Source organism: Mastigoproctus giganteus, chromosome 1 (assembly GCF_048544385.1).
Source record: "Mastigoproctus giganteus isolate SK-2022 chromosome 1, ASM4854438v1, whole genome shotgun sequence".
In the NCBI taxonomy this organism is placed as follows: domain Eukaryota; kingdom Metazoa; phylum Arthropoda; class Arachnida; order Uropygi; family Thelyphonidae; genus Mastigoproctus; species Mastigoproctus giganteus.
Genome location: NC_143575.1, coordinates 242,301,021 through 242,318,692, shown reverse-complemented (window position 1 = coordinate 242,318,692; position 17,672 = coordinate 242,301,021). Strand labels below are relative to the sequence as shown.

General features: G+C 37.5%; 1 protein-coding gene across 5 annotated transcripts in view; it reads left to right on the top strand.

Annotated features, from left to right (window-relative positions):
- The window catches only part of LOC150091709 (fibronectin type-III domain-containing protein 3A-like), a 489,490-nt gene that overhangs the window by 395,551 nt on the left and 76,267 nt on the right, over window positions 1-17,672 (top strand). For all 5 annotated transcript variants that reach the window (XM_090376531.1, XM_090376557.1, XM_090376540.1 and 2 more), the window contains one exon: window positions 5,192-5,380. In XM_090376531.1, coding sequence (XP_090232657.1) covers window positions 5,192-5,380 — 189 coding nt within the window. The remainder of the gene's footprint in view (window positions 1-5,191; window positions 5,381-17,672) is intronic.

The window sequence follows — 17,672 nt, the reverse complement described above, 5'->3', positions numbered from 1 at the left end:
GATGATATTCTTTTAGATGTATAATAAACTCCCATTATAACTCACTTCACATAATGCTATCCCACTTTTAACACACTTTTTGAAGAGCCATAAATTTTTTAACATTTATAGTACTACCATTTGAAGCACTTCCCGCTTATATTGCTTATATATATATATATTGGATAAAATGATCAAAAGTGACATGTATGGAAATATGAGCTAATTATGAGCAAAGGATACTTCTTATGTAAGTCAATTTTTGCATAACTCAGGAACGATTAATAAAATATTGCTACTATATCCCTGATATACCAAAAAAGCACATAATATCCTCAGAAGAATGAAGAAAAATAGTTATATATCATAACAATTAAAAATTTTATTTGGGGACTGGTGAAGTAGCCAGAGTGGCACATAAGAAAACAAAACATAAAAGGGAGAGAAAAAAAAATGTTATCGTACTGTAAAAACTGATTTTATTGTATTTCATATGCTGTATAGGCTTTATAAGGGCTACTAAGGGAATCAAAACCAAAGTGTACATATTTAAGAAAATTGGTCTAAACCACACAATGAATCAAAGTCTATACACATCAGGTGATGAACTGAAGGTAACTTAAAACGAACCTGAAGCATTAATAAGACACATTAATCCTAGGGCTTTGTAGGCTAAGTAGAGGTCAGGGAGGTAGTATATAATATGAACTCTTCAATTTTCATCTGTTTTGTATGCTTTTTTTTTTTTTCTCTCTTCATAACTTTCGCGATAAACTGATTAGCAATCTTGAATTTTTATTCATATTTTCAAGAAATGTTAAGGTGTTTTCATCCAACCTGAATTTTAACCTTCCTGAATTTTATGAAATGCTTCTGCTATTTCCTTTAATTTGAACTGCTTCTTGGATTGCCCCAATTCCTCAACAGATTTGGCTCCTCCTTGCTCCTCATCTCTTTGCACATTCATGAAGCTGGGCTAGGTCTTCTGTTGTTAAATCTTCATTTTGTTCATCTACAAGCTCGTCTGCATCTTCGTCCTCCAAGACCAACTGCAACTTGTGGGCTAAGTTTATACAATTTTTCGTAACAGAAGACATCAGCTCTTCTTTATTGAAGCCTTCGTTGAAAGGTTGGAATGTTTTAGAAGTTTTTTTCCAAATTCCACTCTTACAAGTTGTCACATTCCAGGCTCTTGAAATGTTGCATGTTCTATCAAGGATGTTAAACGTCTTCCAGAATTGCCACAGATCCATCTTCCCTTGCTCTGTTGCATTTACAACCTCAGAAAATGTTGTCCATATGTAATAAGCTTTGAATGCCCAGATAACTCCCTGATCCATTTGGTTGAATCAAAGCCATTGTATTTGAAAGGAAATAGTAGTACTGGCATGTGATGCAAGAAAGCAAGTGTATGAGCTTATGCAGCATCAGCCAAAAAAAAAAATTTCATGCAACCATTCCCACTAAATGTTTGTCCAGTTCCTCCTTAAATTTATTTAACATATAAACTTCCACAACAACAGATGGAAGGTTGTTCCAGCAATTAACAACCGACTGGCTAAAGGCAAATTTCTGCACATCTATTCTACATCTGTCTTTTTCTAATTTTCCGCACATCTTTTCTACATCTGTCTTTCCTTAATTCCTCAAACAGATCACCGCGCATTTGCCTAGTCTCCAGCCATTGCAATTTGCAGAACTTAAGCCTCTCTTGGTAAGAGGATCCCTTCATTCCCCTCACCAATCTTGTTGCCCTTCTCTGTACACGCTCAAGCAAATCTACGTCCTTCCTAAAATGAGGTCTCCAGACCTGTACGCAGTATCAAGGCATGGCTTGACCATTGCCTTATACAGAGGGACAATCCTTTTCCTTGGTAGCAAAATTTCTATATATCATTGACAAAACCCCATGGCCTGCCCTGGCAGCCTGTCTGCCTTGCTCAGAAAACTTCATATCTGACTGCACAATTACTCCCAGGTCTTTCATTTTCTACCACCTTATGTGTAGTACCACACAGTTGGTATGTTTCTCTGGGGTTACTTCTATCCATATGCAGTACTTTGCATTTGTCAAGGTTAAACTTCAGTTGCCACTTCTCATCCCATCTGCCCAAATTTTCTAGATCTTGTTGCAGTAGCACACTGTCGTTACTGTAATTAACAACCCTGCCAACCTTTGTATCATCTGCAAACTTCGACACTAAGCCTAATATACCTTCATCAATATTATTGATAAATATACAAAACAACAGTGGACCCAACACCAAACCCTGTGGGACTTCACTAATAACATTAGTCCATGAAGAGTAGCACCCATTAATTACCACCCTCTGTCTTCTCCCACTCAACCATCCTTTTATCCATTGTAGCAATTTACCCTTAATACCATTCTGCTCCAATTTGTACAGTAGTCTTCCATGGGTAACAGTGTCAAAAGCTTTCCTGAAATCCAAGTATATGATATCAAAATTATTTTTTGCATCCAGTTCCTTTGTAACCACATCATAATAACTAATCAAATTTGTCAGACAAGACTTTCCCTTAACAAACCCATTCTGTGTCTGAATTATTGCTGCAGTCTTGTCTAGATGATCCTGCAATGCATCTTTAACCAGTGTCTCCGTTATTTTACCCGAAACAGAAGTTAAACTAACTGGTCTGTAATTACTTGTCACCCTTCGATACCCCTTTGTGAATCGGAGATACATTTGCACATCTCCAGTCCGTGGAGACTTCCCCTGAGTCCAAGGATGCTCTCATAATTATGATTAAGGGTTTGCTTACTTCCTTTGCCACCTCCTTTAATATAACTGGATAGATCCCATCCACCCCAGATGCCTTTTCTTATGTTTAACTTCAGCAATTTCTCCTCCACTTTGCTCTCAGTTATTACAAAATCATTATGCATCCTGCTACAATTTGATAACCTGCCATTTTCAAACCTTAATAAGTCCTCATGTGTGAATGTAGATGCAAAATACTCATTGTTTGTTTGCTATCTAAGCAGGATCATCAACAGTCAAACCATCGATATCAAGTGGACCAATCAGATTCATCCCCTTCCTTTTAGAGTTTATATAAGAAAAGAAATCCTTGCTGTTTTTCTTAGCATCCTTTGCCAAAGATTTCTCGTAATCTGCCTTCGCCTGGCTAACCTCCGTTGTGACTTGATTACAGACTAGCTTATATCTTGAAGTATACTTTGATGTTGTTGTGCAGATCACCTAGATATTTAGGATGACCGAGAGCATTGTCAAAGAACATTAATATCTTAAAAGGCACTGACATTTGTAAGCAATATTTTTCAACTTCAGGGAAAAACACATTTAAAAACCATTCTTCGAACATAGTTATTCTCACCCAGGTCTTTGAGTTAGCCCTGAAGTGTATAGGAAATGATTTTTTGTCAATGCCCTTAAAAGCCGCAGGTTTACTGAGTGCTAAACCACTAAAGGTTTAAGTTTATAACTCACTATGTAACCTCCCCCCCCCCAAAGAAGAACATTACCCTGTCATTGATGGCTTTAAACCCTGACATTGACTTTTCTTCAATAGAAAGTCCTACTAGGCATTTTTTTCCAAGAAAGGCTAGTCTCTTCCACGTTAAATATTTGTTGCTGCAAATAACCATTACTTCTTATAATCTCATCCAAATTGTTCTTGAATTTTTTGGCAACCTCGCCATGTGTGCTTGCTGCGTCACCACTTATAACAACATTATGATATCCACTTCTCTTACCGAACCTATCAACCCAACAATGACTCGGAACAAAGGTGGTTTCAGTATCATTGCTCTTCTTTTTAAGATCCTCAAAAATGGCACCAGCCTTTGCTTTGCTTTGATGAGGTGGAGGCTTAAGGGGATGTGTTTTTGGATCTGGTCTTCCATCCACATAATAAGTAACTTTTCCATCTCGCTTATTAGTCCCATTCTAGGCTTTATTATTATAGTTGATTCCATTGGTGCTGATGCCCTCACCATTTCATGTATACTGTCTTTGTACTTTATTATTGTGTTCACTGTTGACACTGACAAATCTAAATTTGGTGCAATACTTGTTAACGTTTGACCATTTTCATACATCCTTATTATTTTAATTTTCTGATCCAAATCAATCATTTTCCATTTCCTGGTAGATTTACTAGTGCCACTGTCGCTTAGGTGGCACCATGATAACGGTCAAAATAGAATTTTCTGTAAAGAACTTCACATGGTTAAGTTATAATAAATGCTGTAACACCTTACGACATGCAAATGAAGCGTGCACTACACGATGATAGTTTGACATGAAATCGTTGAAAATGGTAAGACAACGTGAATTTCAACTTCACCACAATAACCCGACGTGTAATAAATATTACATACAAAATGCAAACAAAAGCACGCACTTCACTTGCCATTTTGTTGCCCATATGCTTAGTTTATCTGAAACTTCTTGAAGTAACATACCTAGATTATTGTCATTAGCTACCATGTCCAGTTTTGTATTATCAGCAAACTTAGACATCAAACTTGAAGTCCCCTACATCATTATCATTAAAAAATAAAACAGTAAGGGGCTCAATGCAGACCTCATTGGTACCACACACTTTGTCTGCTACCACTTAACTGTGCCTTTATCCCTAGTAGTCACATTATCATCAAAAAATAAACAGTACGGGGGCTCAATGCAGCCCTCATTGGTACCACACTCTATCTACTTCCACTTAACCTTTCCTTTATCTGTAGTAGTCACTTGTCCCTAATGTCACATTCTCCAATTTATATAATAATCCTAATTTATTTATTGATTTTAAAGTCAACATTTAAGTAAAATAAAGTGGAGGCATTTGTACATAAAAATGCAGCAGAATTTATTTGAAAAATAATGACCCTTGTAAATAATTTTCAGCAATATTCATTAGAATAAAATTTTTATATATAACAAAACGATTCATGCAACTTTGAGAAGTTCATTGTAACAAGATTTTATTGTACATAGATTTAAATAATATCACATTATAAGCAACTCATGTTTTTTGCTTGACGTTACAGTGAAAAATCCACTATATTTGATGACCTCACTCTCACGTACTTCCTCTGCCTATGGATAGGCAGAGGAGATTACTATGATTTATCTTTAATATTTTTGCAATGTTATTTTTAATTTATCCTTTTCAATCATATTTTAATAATTAATTATTTTGTAAATATTGGATATATTTTCCATAGAATGGACCCTGGTCTGATCTTCTGGAAGTAATAAGTGGAGCTGGAAATCCAGATCCACCAACCAATGTAAAAGTTGTTTTTCGTTCTCCCTATACTGCTCTATTAACATGGGAAGAACCACTAAATAATGGTGCAGTGATCACCGAATACCGTGTAGAAGAACAAGAAAATGAAAGTGAATTTAATCAGGTAGGCTGATTTGCTGATTAATTACATTTGTTCCATTTTAGAACACAAGAATTTGTTGTAAGATGCATTTTTCCTTGTTAATTTTTCTAGCTTTTCATTGATAATTATTTCATATTTTTATATATATTGATAAGGGAGAGATAATGAAATAATGTACTTTCTACTCAGCTATTTACATATTAGCTACACTGCAGTCTGAAATAAGTTAGTGGTTTAGTCTTATATTGAACAAGTGACCCAAAATGAGAGTGAAGACATTTTCATTATCAGTTATTTTCCCTCCTTTTTTACATGTAGAATATGCAGTGCCTTAGCATTGCAACATTTATGCAACATATTTCTGACTAGAAAAAGTTTTTAATCCAGTGCTCAACCAATTCAGTGGGTTGTTTTTTTTTTTTTTTGTCCAGGGAATTTTGTGTATCACATTATACTACACATAAATTGTTTGTGTTCCAAATTTACAGAATTCTGGGGAATACCTGACAAACCTTGGTCCTTGAAGCTGTCACAGGCATTCTCTCAGCTATGATAGGCTGGGCTTGTTATCTGGGAGTATAAAATGCTGATGGAATTGATATTCAGGTGAACTGAAATTCGGTCCACTTTCGGACTGAATTTCAGCAAAGTCTTGTCATTCTGTAGCAAGCAAATCCTCTGCTTGCACCTTCATGGTGGTGGGACTTCGAGTATAATCCCCACGTGCAAGTCTTGAAATACAGCACTTTATATTGGAGGGACCACCCAGGTGTGAACCAACGTAAGCAGGGGTCGAGGTGTGGCCTCCACACCACACAAAGTAATGCTGCCTTTCTGTGTTACTAGGCAATACTAGGTGATAGATGACTCATCTACCAGTGCAGTGCAGTACCACCACTTTGCTTATTGGAGGTTTGAAGTGGTGGAACCCATGTTTGCTGTGGCAAACCCCCCCCCATCTCTTCCATCATGCAGTATGATTTATGTCTTTTGAGGTTATGGACATAATGGCAACATCCAATCTTTCCCTACATTTCAAGGGTACAGCTCTAAAACTGAGTTTGCAAGCCAGCTGCTAGGTAGTCCACTGGACCAAACTCAGGTGGCTTCCACATCTCTAGGTGGCTTCCACATCAGCTAGTGTATAATCTTGCTGCTTCACCTCTACTCTGCCAGTTATTGACTGGAGGGAGTCTGAGTAGTGTGTTTACGTGGGGCCATTGTTCAGGCCAAATTATGTCAAGGAGCCGGATATATCCTGGCTTTGTTTGTGAAAAATCTCATTACTTTATACATCATGTCCCCACAACCTTTTCTTATTACTGGATACATCAAGAATAGTCAAAAACTAATTGAACAAACTTATCTATGAAAAGATCTAAACCTCCAAAACACTTCCTCATTCATTTCACAAATATATGTAGTCTCAGTGATGTTCATTTTCACTTACAGTCTGCCAGCCCTACGTTTTTTTTTCTGACAGAATCCTAATTATTTGCTGTATGATTCCTTTTGCTTCAAAGGTGATACTTGTGCATATGTCTGCTCTGATATTCTTTGTCAGAGACTTAGTAATTTGGAATCTCTTCTTTTTGACCTTCTCTAGCTTAAAATCTTTCTACTACATTTTCTAAAATTCATCTGTTGCTTCTGTCCTTCTCCCAACTCCACTAATCATTTTGAACTCTTTGACTTCCTCTCTTTGAAACTTGACTTTCTCCAGTCCAACTTCCCTAATAGTAAGGTAAGTTTTAAGTTTCCTTGGTGATTTTAATGTTCACAACTCCAGCTGGCCTCCTAGTCTGGGCACCTCCGTAGCCAAGGTGGGCAGGAGCAGCAGTACCTAGCATATGCTTCATGATTAGACCGGGGTTCGAGCCCGTGACCACCAAATACAGAGGATGCGGAAAGGTCAGGGAATGACCACCACATATCCCCAGAGCAATATAGCCTTAGTTGCTAATGCTCCTAAAAAAAAAAAAAAACAAATAACCTCCTATTCTAGTTAATCAGAACCAGCTGGCCATCATCATCATCATCATCATCACTGTCCTAACACCTGCTTGTACCTGCGCTTCCTGAGCAATAAGCTCATCCACGCTTTATTCCTCTATCCTATCAATTTTTATCTTTTGATCCTTAATCATATCCTCCATATGATAAATCAAACATTGAAGATATGTTACCGCCTCTGCCCTTAAGAGGCGGATATCCACTATCTAGACCAGCTGGCCAAGATGCTGAGGCTCTTGCAATTACTGATGACCTCACATAGATTGTTCATTTACCTACCAGAATACCAGACAGTCCTAACCATACAGCCAACACTCTTGATCTTTTTCTCACAAACAACCCTTCTAAGTACATGGTTGAGGTGAGTGGTCCTCTAGGCACCTTAGATCACAACTTGGTGATGGTCTCTTCTCCAGTGGAGCCTTTCTGTCATGGCTGTTCTCCACCTTGTGTGGCATTACAAGAATGCAAAATGGGATTATCTGCAAGATTTCTACTTTTAATTTCAATCCTTCTGATGTCAATGTTTGCTCAGATCGGATCAGTGAAATTATTCTTGTAGAGATGAAATCCTTTAGTAATAGTATTTGCCGTATAGTGCAAGGAAGTCACAGGCATTTGTTGCACTGGCAAAAAAAAAGTAGATTAGAAAACAAATTATATGCTTCTTCACACAGGTAAGTATCCAGTTGGCCTTTGAATTTATTCAAGCTGTCATCTTAAAATCTGGTATTTTATCTAAATCTTGGTTTTCCATAAATGCTCTAAGGCCAATCAAAACAAGAATGTTGCATGTTGAAATTGTCTTGCATCCAAATCTCCAGGTTTATTTCTTGCCTATGCCAAAGCTTTTGGCATAGTTATTGATTGATAACTGTAAAGCAGTTATTAATCACTGTGAACTGAATTTTTAACAGGTTGAGTAGAAAGCTTGCTTCTTGTCCAAATGGTAGCTGAGCATTCTGGTCTTTTGCCAAGGCTGTTGGCTGCAACTTTTGCACATCTCTACTTCCAACTCTTAAAACCTGCTGGGTCTTGTTGCCACATCAAGTAATTACAGACCAGTTAGTTTAACTTCTGTTTCGGGTAAAATAATGGAGTCGCTGGTTAAAGATGCATTGCAGGATAATCTAGACAAGACTGCAGCAATAATTCAGACACAGCATGGGTTTGTTAAGGGAAAATCTTGTCTGACAAATTTGATAGGATATTATGATGTGGTTACAAAGGAACTGGATGCAAAAAACAATTTTGATATCATATACAGTCTGTCCTCATATAGCACGATAGTTGTGTTCCTAGAAACCCTCGTGCAATGCAAAATCGTGCAATATAAATAACAGGCCCTATGGGAAAAGTGGGGTTAGGTGCCGACCACCCAAGATTGAACACACATTTGGAACCAAAACATTACCAAACACAATAAATAATCGGGTAATTTTAATCATTATAAAATACTTATGTATTTTATAATGATTAAAATACGTAATAAAAAATAATATATATATATTTTTTTATTATAATATAATAAATAATAAAAAAATAAATATTTTTTATAATACGTAAGTATAAATTATAATACATAAGTCGTAATAAAATGCTTACGTATTTTATTACGACTATTACGTAATAAAATATTGCTAATGCTTTTGCTTCTATCGTAAGCAAACTTGTTTTTTGTTTGATTTTCTATCCAAACAGATGACAGCCGTTCCATCTCTTCCAATTCTTGTCTTAATCTAATGGATTTTAATTACACTTTGAGTTGTTCCCGCTATGAAAGTTGTTTTTATTTTCTCCGCATTCTTTGAAATTCTCGGCTTTGCTCATTTAGGTCTGTAGCACGTGCAACATCACATGGTCTTTCATTTCGCTCAAAGCGTTTCACAATTTCATATTTTTTTCTCTATCGACAGAGGCGGACTGGCCATAAGTCTTACCCGGGAAACCCCGGTGGGCCGGAAACCGGTGTGATTTTGGCCATAAACCGTAGTATGAGGCCACTATAAATTTTCCCGGGTAAGAATTTTTGACCCAGTCCGCCTCTGTTTATCGATATTGCTTTTCTTTTTCTCTCTGAATCTGCAGTGTCTTCACCAGGACGCTTCCTTTTCATACCTTTTAAGTATTTTACTAATTTTTAGGGAATAAAGTGCAATTACAAAACGAGGAGGCACGCTTAATACACATAAACAAAGCTGCGCGCATATAGCAACTGAATAAACAACACCGTAAAGGCCGAGATACACTATTAACACCCCACACTTTACTAAAGCACATTTCTGGAGGTTACTACCATAAAACAATAAAAACAATTTTCAGTTTCGTTTCTGCTTGTGGAATCTGTTATAAACTGGTAGTAAACTCCATCTAATTGCATTTGCGATTATATCGATAGCTGGAATTGTGTTGGTTTTTACGTTATTATGGTGAAATGTGTTTCCCCTTCACTGATATAAAACACATAAATACATTTTCAGAATCTTCTTCATTCCTATTGTGTTGCGTTCGGTTGGGGTGATTCCGCATTCGATTGCCATTTCTTGTAAACACAAAGGCAAATCGTGCATAAGCGAATTCGGTTCGTGTTATATAAGGTAACGTTCCCCTATTTATAAATCGTGTATGATCGAATTCGTGTAATGTAAACACGTGTTATACGAGGACCGACTGTATTTGGATTTCAGGAAAGCTTTTGACACTGTTGCGCATGGAAGACTATTGTACAAATTGGAGCAGAATGGTATTAAGGGTAAGTTGCTACAATGGATAAAAGGATGATTAAGTGCGAGAAGACAGAGGGTGGTAATCAATGGGTGCTGCTCTTCTTAGACTAATGTTATTAGTGGAGTCCCACAGGGTTCGGTGTTAGGTCCACTGTTGTTTTGTATATTTATCAGTGATATTGATGAAGGTATGTCAGGCTTAATGTCGAAGTTTGCAGATGATACAAAGGTTGGCAGGGTAGGCCTGACGTAGCCCAGTGGTCAGGAGCGAGGGTGCATAGCACGCGTTCCTTGAGTGGACCGGGGTTCAAGCCCGTGACTACTAAATACGATAAATATTTGTATTGACGATTTATTGTAAACTCTACTGACTTGGTTGTCGTGCCGGAGTATAAACAGAAAATTTATTTTATTTATTTATTTAATGACAGTAATGGCAGTCTGCTACTGCAACAGGATCTAGATAATTTGGGCAGATGGGCTAAGAAGTGGCAACTGAAGTTTAACCTTGACAAATGCAAAGTACTGCATATGGGTAGAAATAACCCCAGAGAAACGTACCAACTGTGTGGTACTACACTTAAGGTGGTAGAAAATGAAAAAGACCTGGGAGTAATTGTGCAGTCAGATATGAAGTTCTCTGAGCAATGCAGACAGGCTGCCAGGGCAGGTCATGGGGTTTTGTCAATGATATATAGGAATTTTGCTAGCAGGGAAAAGGAGGTGATTATCCCTCTGTATAAGGCAATGGTCAGGCCACGCCTTGAGTACTGCGTACAGGTCTGGAGACCTCATTTTAGGAAGGATGTAGATTTACTTGAGCGGGTACAGAGAAGGGCAACAAGATTGGTGAGGGGAATGAAGGGATCCTCTTACCAAGAGAGGCTTAAGTTCTGCAAATTGCAGTGGCTGGAGACTAGGCACCTGCGCGGTGATCTGATTGAGGTATATAAGGCCTTGAATGGATTGAGCACGCTGAATTCTGATGGGATCCTTCCACTTGTTCAGATTACGAACCTAAGGGGGCATAAATTCAAATTAAGAAAAGACAGATGTAGGATAGATGTGCGGAAATTTGCCTTTAGCCAGCGGATGGTTAATTACTGGAACAAACTTCCATCTGTTGTTGTGGAAGTTGATAGCTTGAATAAATTTAAGGAGGAACTGGACAGGCATTTGGAGGGAATGGTGTGTTTTTTTTTTTTTTTTTGGCTGATGCTGCATAAGCTCATACATTTGCTTTCTTGCATCACATGCCACTACTACTACTACTACCAGCTAAAGATAAAGCTGAACTGCTAGCATCCTACTTTTTTTTCCCAACTCTTGTGTTGATGGTCTTGGTAAACTACCTCCTATCATTCCCATTACACTCCATTCAGTGCCTCCTGTTGTCTTCTATCAAAAGGATGTCAGAAGAATTTTGAACACTCTTGATGCCCAGAAAGCACCAGGTCTTGATAGTATTTCTCCACTTGTTCTCAAACCTGTGCTTCTGAGTTTACTCCTGTTCTGTGTCCCATTTTTGTACTTTCTTATTCCACTAGTGTTTTCCTTCTGCTTGGATATTTGCTCATATCTAGATAGTTTCTAAAAAGTGATGAAGAAGTAAGTGTAATGGGATGATAATTGGATGGGGGGGACAAATCCCTCCCATCCAATTATCATCCCATTGCACTTACTTCTACTCTTTCTAAAGTAATGAAGAAATCCATTAACTGCCAACTCCTAAACTTTCAAGAAATCTTCCATCTGATCAAGTTTAATGTCAACAAGTACCTTTTTTCATCTTTTCAACCCTCAGCCCATGCGCAGTACTTTAGAACTCTAGGTTCTAGGTTCTAATACCTTTTGTGTTTGGGGTTTTTTCATTAAAAAAAAATCATATTAGTATTAGTCACAAATGAATAAATGAACTTATTCTGCATCAGCCAAAAAAAAAAAAAAAAAAAATCTCATCTATCCATCCATCCCCTTTAATAATTTGTCTAAATCTTCCTTAAATTTATTTAAACTACCCACTTCCACAACACCAGATAGAAGTTGTTCCAACAATCAGTTACTCTCTGGCTGAAAGAAAATTTTAACAAAACTATCTGGCATCCACCTTTTTAATTTACGTTTCCTCTTATGTTACTGAAAAGAGTAACGATGCCATCAGCATTTAGTTTATGGCATGTTGCAGAAGATGATAAAACTAATAGAAGTTCTTTGTGCTTGAAATGCTCCACCTGGACCAAAAATGTGTGGATATTGATGAGAAAATGTATGTCTCAGTTACAGAAAAAGTGATGATAAGAACATGCATAAAGAATAGTTGTAACAGGATGAAGGTTATGTTGGCAAGACTACTGAATATAGTAAAGTTTGAATAAGTATGAAGTGGCGCCTCCGTAGCCAGGTGGGAAGGAGCAGCAGTGCGTAGCACACGCTTCTTGATTAGACCGGGGTTCGAGCCCGTCACCACCAAATACGGAGGATGCGGAAAGGTCATTCAGGGAATGACCACCGCATATCCCGGAGCAATATGGCCTTAGTTGCTAATGCTCCTAAAAACCAAACAACAACAACAATAAGTATGAAGTGGAAATTGGGCTAATTTATGCCCCATGTTTCCAATAAGAATCCCCCCCCCTCTTCACGAAAAGAGAGGGGATTAGAAATAATCATAAAGATGACACAGCAATACACACACATGCACACCTGACTGCCAAAATTGCAGCTCTGACTATAAATTTGATTTGTTGCAGTAATCCCATCAGCACCAGGGTTTAGGATCAGGATTATTGTTGGCTATTGAGCTACTGACTGAATGGAGATTGATGAAGTATTTGTTTCACTATTATATGGGAACATGTTGGGAATACAAAACTGTCTACAGGAGTTATTTTGAGTTTTTCAACATGCACAACATTTATATTGGCCCATGAACTAGCACACCATAAATAGACCAAAACTACCTACAACAATGATTACAACAAAACTCATCTTTAGTTTACCGTTTCTTTATTTTGTAGAAATATGAATTGTACAATTTTTTTTTTTTTTTTTTTTGCTTGCTGTCTTTCAGATTTATTTCTCATTTAGACACTGAAACAAGAAAAATTAATGACATGACTTTTAAAAAATATGGTTTAGAAGTTAGAATTAAACTAAAACTTTTATGAATTGCATTAGAGCACCTTTTTTTTTTATTATCAAAGCTCAAGCTATTGAAATGGGTAGCTTGAATAAATTCACAGCACTATACACTGTGTGTGTGTGTGTGTGTGTGTGTGTGTGTGTGTGTGTGTGTGTGTGTGTGTGTGTGTGTGTGTGTGTGTGTGTGTGTGTGTGTGTGTGTGGTTTTTGTTTTAATTTATATTTTAATAGTCTTGTGTTATAAAATTTTTAATGATATTTAGGATTATTCTGTTTTTGTGATTGCAATAATTTTATTTAGCTGTACATTTTTTATATTAAAGTTTCATGATCATATTTGCTATATTTTAAAGTAGTGAATTATCAAGTTTAATGGATCATGAACCTTTTGCCAAGTTGTATGTAGCTTGCAAAAGGAAACTGTTCACTTTATTGTTTTTAAAATAGTTTATTGAACTGGGATAATGATCAACTTTTTTAAAGCTTTAAAATTAAAAAAAAAACAAAACAAAACTAAGCAATCCAACCTTCAGTCTTTTTTTTTTTTAGTGGATTTAGAATTAAAAGAAAACTTTACTTACATTCCAAAAAAAAACTACTAATAACCTTTAACATCTCATTATAATTAAGGCTGTCACTAAGCATAACAACATACAGTTTGCACCCATGGTTCCATACAAATAAATTTTTGAAATGGGAATAATAATCATTGTCTAAGAAAGCAAAGAATGGTGACGGGTTTTTCATGTATATGTATATGAATAACGGGTGTGTGAAAAATTCTTGAATTGATGAATTCAACAAGTTTTACTGTATCAATTTTGCATCATCAGTTTAAGCATTGCATCAGTTTTACTGACAGAAGACCTTTCTTGGTAAGGAAAGGTGTGCAAGTGAGCTGGAAAGCATGAACTTAGCAATATTGAAATTTCAGATTATTTATTTGAAGAACTAAATCTAAAAGCAAGTGAGGCTCCTGGAGTCAATCTCATACACAGTAATTTTGAAAGAATCAATGAGGGAGTGCATTGAACCATTAAGATTAATTATGAGGGCATCATTTGACTCAGGATAGTGCCAGTGTATCACTGATGATACATCAAGGCAGTTGTAAAAGTCAGGTGAGTAACCACAAACTCGTCATTCTAATTTCATTGGTAGGTAAAATCACAGGTAATGATAAAGAGTGCACATAGGGACATTTAAATAGAGATGGAATTCTGAAGGCTACGCAACAAAAGTTGAGAAAAAATCATGTTTAGCAACTATTTCCTACATCCAGCTCATAATTGCTTATGAGCTGGATGTAGGAAAAGTTTTGATATTCTCTATTTGCATTTTAGCAAAACATTTGACTAAGTCTCTCATATGAGAGAGGATGTATATATTAAGTGCATTAGCATCGTTAATACACAGCCATTTCTGAATAAACAGAATACTTATCATGGCAACTCATTGTGAAGGCATTCACAATATGAGATAACTTAAAACGATGCCACCTTTTAAATATTCTGTTTATTCAGAAATGTGGTCCTGTGTATTAATGATGCTATTGCACTTAATATATACATAGTCTAAATTTGCTCGCAGCTTGAAGCTTTAGCTCTAAATGTATCTTATGAGACGGAATATATTGGAATCATGGGTAAGATTCTAAGATGGATCACAAAGTAGGTGCAGGGTACAAAGAGTTGTGATTATTGGTTATACTTCAGGTTGGTCCAATGTTAGAAATGGGGTTCTGGGACCACTGTTGTTCTGATTTTCATAAATGACAACGACAAAGGGATACAGGGTACGGTGTCAAATTTTTCAGATGATGTAAAGGTTGGGCAATTATTAATGATTGGTGCCAAGCAGCATTCCTTTGGGATGACTTAGCATTAGCATTAGTAGAGCCATATGATGCAAGAAAGCAAGCTTATTCAGCATCAGCCAAAAAAAAAAAAAAAAAAAAAAAACACACACACCACTCCCATTTCACCCCTCCGTTCGTTCGAAATACCTATCCAGTTGAGCTTTAAATTTGTTTAGGCTATCAACTTCAACAACAAGTGATGGAAGTCGGTTCCACCAACCAACTACCCGCTGGCCAAAGGCAAATTTCCGCACATCTATCCGATATCCGTCCTTCCTCAATTTGAATTTATGCCCTCTGAGGTGATTATTCTGAGCAGAATGAAGAATCCCATTGGCATTGAGCATGCTCAAACCATTCAAAGCCTTATACACCTCTATCAGATCACCTCGCCGGTGCCTAGTCTCCAGACTCTGTAATTTGCCAAACTTAAGCCTTTCTTCGTAAGAGCAACCCTTTGTTCCATTCACTAATCTTGTTGCCCTTCTCTGTACCCGTTCCAGCAGCTCTACATCCTTCTTGAAATGAGGCCTCCAGACCTGTATACAGTACTCAAGATGTGGCCTAACCATTGCCTTATACAAGGGAATAATCACCTCCTTATCCCTGCTAGAAAAATTCCTGTATATCATTGACAAGACACCATGAGCTACTCTTGCAGCTCGTCTGCACTGCTCAGAGAACTTCATATCTGCCTGCACAATTACCCCCAGGTCCTTTTCATTCTCCACCACTGTCAGTGTAGTACCGCAGATTTGATACGTTGCTCTGGGGTTACTGTTTCCCATATGTAGTACTTTACATTTGTCAATGTTAAACTTCATTTGCCACCTCCCAGCCCATCTGTTCAACCTTTCCAGATCCTGTTGCAGCAGCATAGCGTCAGTAGTGTCCTTAACAACCCTGCCAACCTGTGTATCATCTGCAAACTTGGACATTAAACTTGATATCCCATCATCAATATCATTCATAAACACCGAAAACAACAACGGACCCAACGCTGAACCCTGAGGAACTCCACTAATAACATTAGTCCACGTTGAGCAGTGTCCATTGATTACCACTCTGTCTTCTGCCACTCAACCATCCCCTTATCCATAGCAACAATTTGCCTCCAATGCCACACTGCTCCAATTTGTGCAGCAGTCTTCCATGTGCAACAGTATCAAAAGCCTTTCTAAGATCCAAATATATAATATCAAAGTTATTCCCTGCATCCAGTTCTTTTGTGACTACATCATAGTATCCAATCAAATTGGTCAGGCAAGACCTGCCCTTAACAAAACCATGCTGCGTCTGAGCTATAACTGAATTCTTGTCTAGATGATCCTGCAGTGCTTCTTTAACCAGTGCCTCCATTAATTTACCTGGAACAGAAGTTAAACTAACAGTTCTATAATTACTTGTGTCAGCCTTTGATCCTCCTTTGTGAATTGGGGTTACATTTGCACATCTCCAGTCTATGGGTATCTCCCCTGAGTCCAAAGAAGCTCTCATAATTATGGCTAGGGGTTTGCTTACTTCCTTTGCTGCCTCCTTTAATATAACTGGATAGATCCCATCCACCCCAGGTGCCTTTTTTATGATAATCCTCAACAATCTCTCCTCCACTTTCCTCTCAGTTATTACAAAATCATCCAGCTCACTGCCAATGTTTACTTTACCTACATCATTCTCCTTCCTGAATAACTCCTCATGCGTGAATGTAGATGCAAAATACTCGTTTAGATTGTTAGCCACCTGAGCAGGATCCTCAACTGTTGAACCATCAATATCCAGTGGACCAATCCGATTCATCCCTTTCCTTCTTGAGTTTAAATATGTAAAGAACTCTTTTCTGTTTTTCTTTGCATCCTTTGCCAAGGATTTTTCGTAGTCTGCCTTTGCCTGCCTAATCTCCTTTGTGACTTGGTTACAGACCAACTTATATCTATCATAGGCTTCCATGTCACCCATTAATTTGTATGTATCCCATGCATTTTTCTTCTTTGCCACATGTCTCATTAGGCGCCTCCGTAGCCAGGTGGGAAGCAGCAGTGCGTAGCACACGCTTCTTGATTAGACCGGGGTTCGAGCCCGTCACCACCAAATACGGAGGATGCGGAAAGGTCAGGAAATCACCACCGCATATCCCGGAGCAATATGGCCTTAGTTGCTAATGCTCCTAAAAACCAAATAACAACATGTCTCATTAGTTCATCTGACAACCATTTAGGCCTAAACCTTGAACAATATTTCTTATTTGGTATGTAAAGCCTGGTAGCCTCCAAAATTAGTTCCTTGAATGCTTCCCATTTTGAGTTTGCTGTTGGTAACATCATCAGTTGGTCCCATTGATAGAATTTAAATACTGTCTCAGACCATCATAGTCACCTTTACGAAAACAAAAACCCTTTACCTCTGATGGTAGTTTCCTCCTTGAGTAAATCCCACTTCAACACACTGTGATCACTGCCACCTAGTGGTTCATTTATCTGCAGATTCTTAATGCATGAAGAATCACTACTGATAATCAGATCAAGAGTATTGCTCCCTCTTGTTGCCTCACGAACATGCTGATGTAGAAAACAATCAT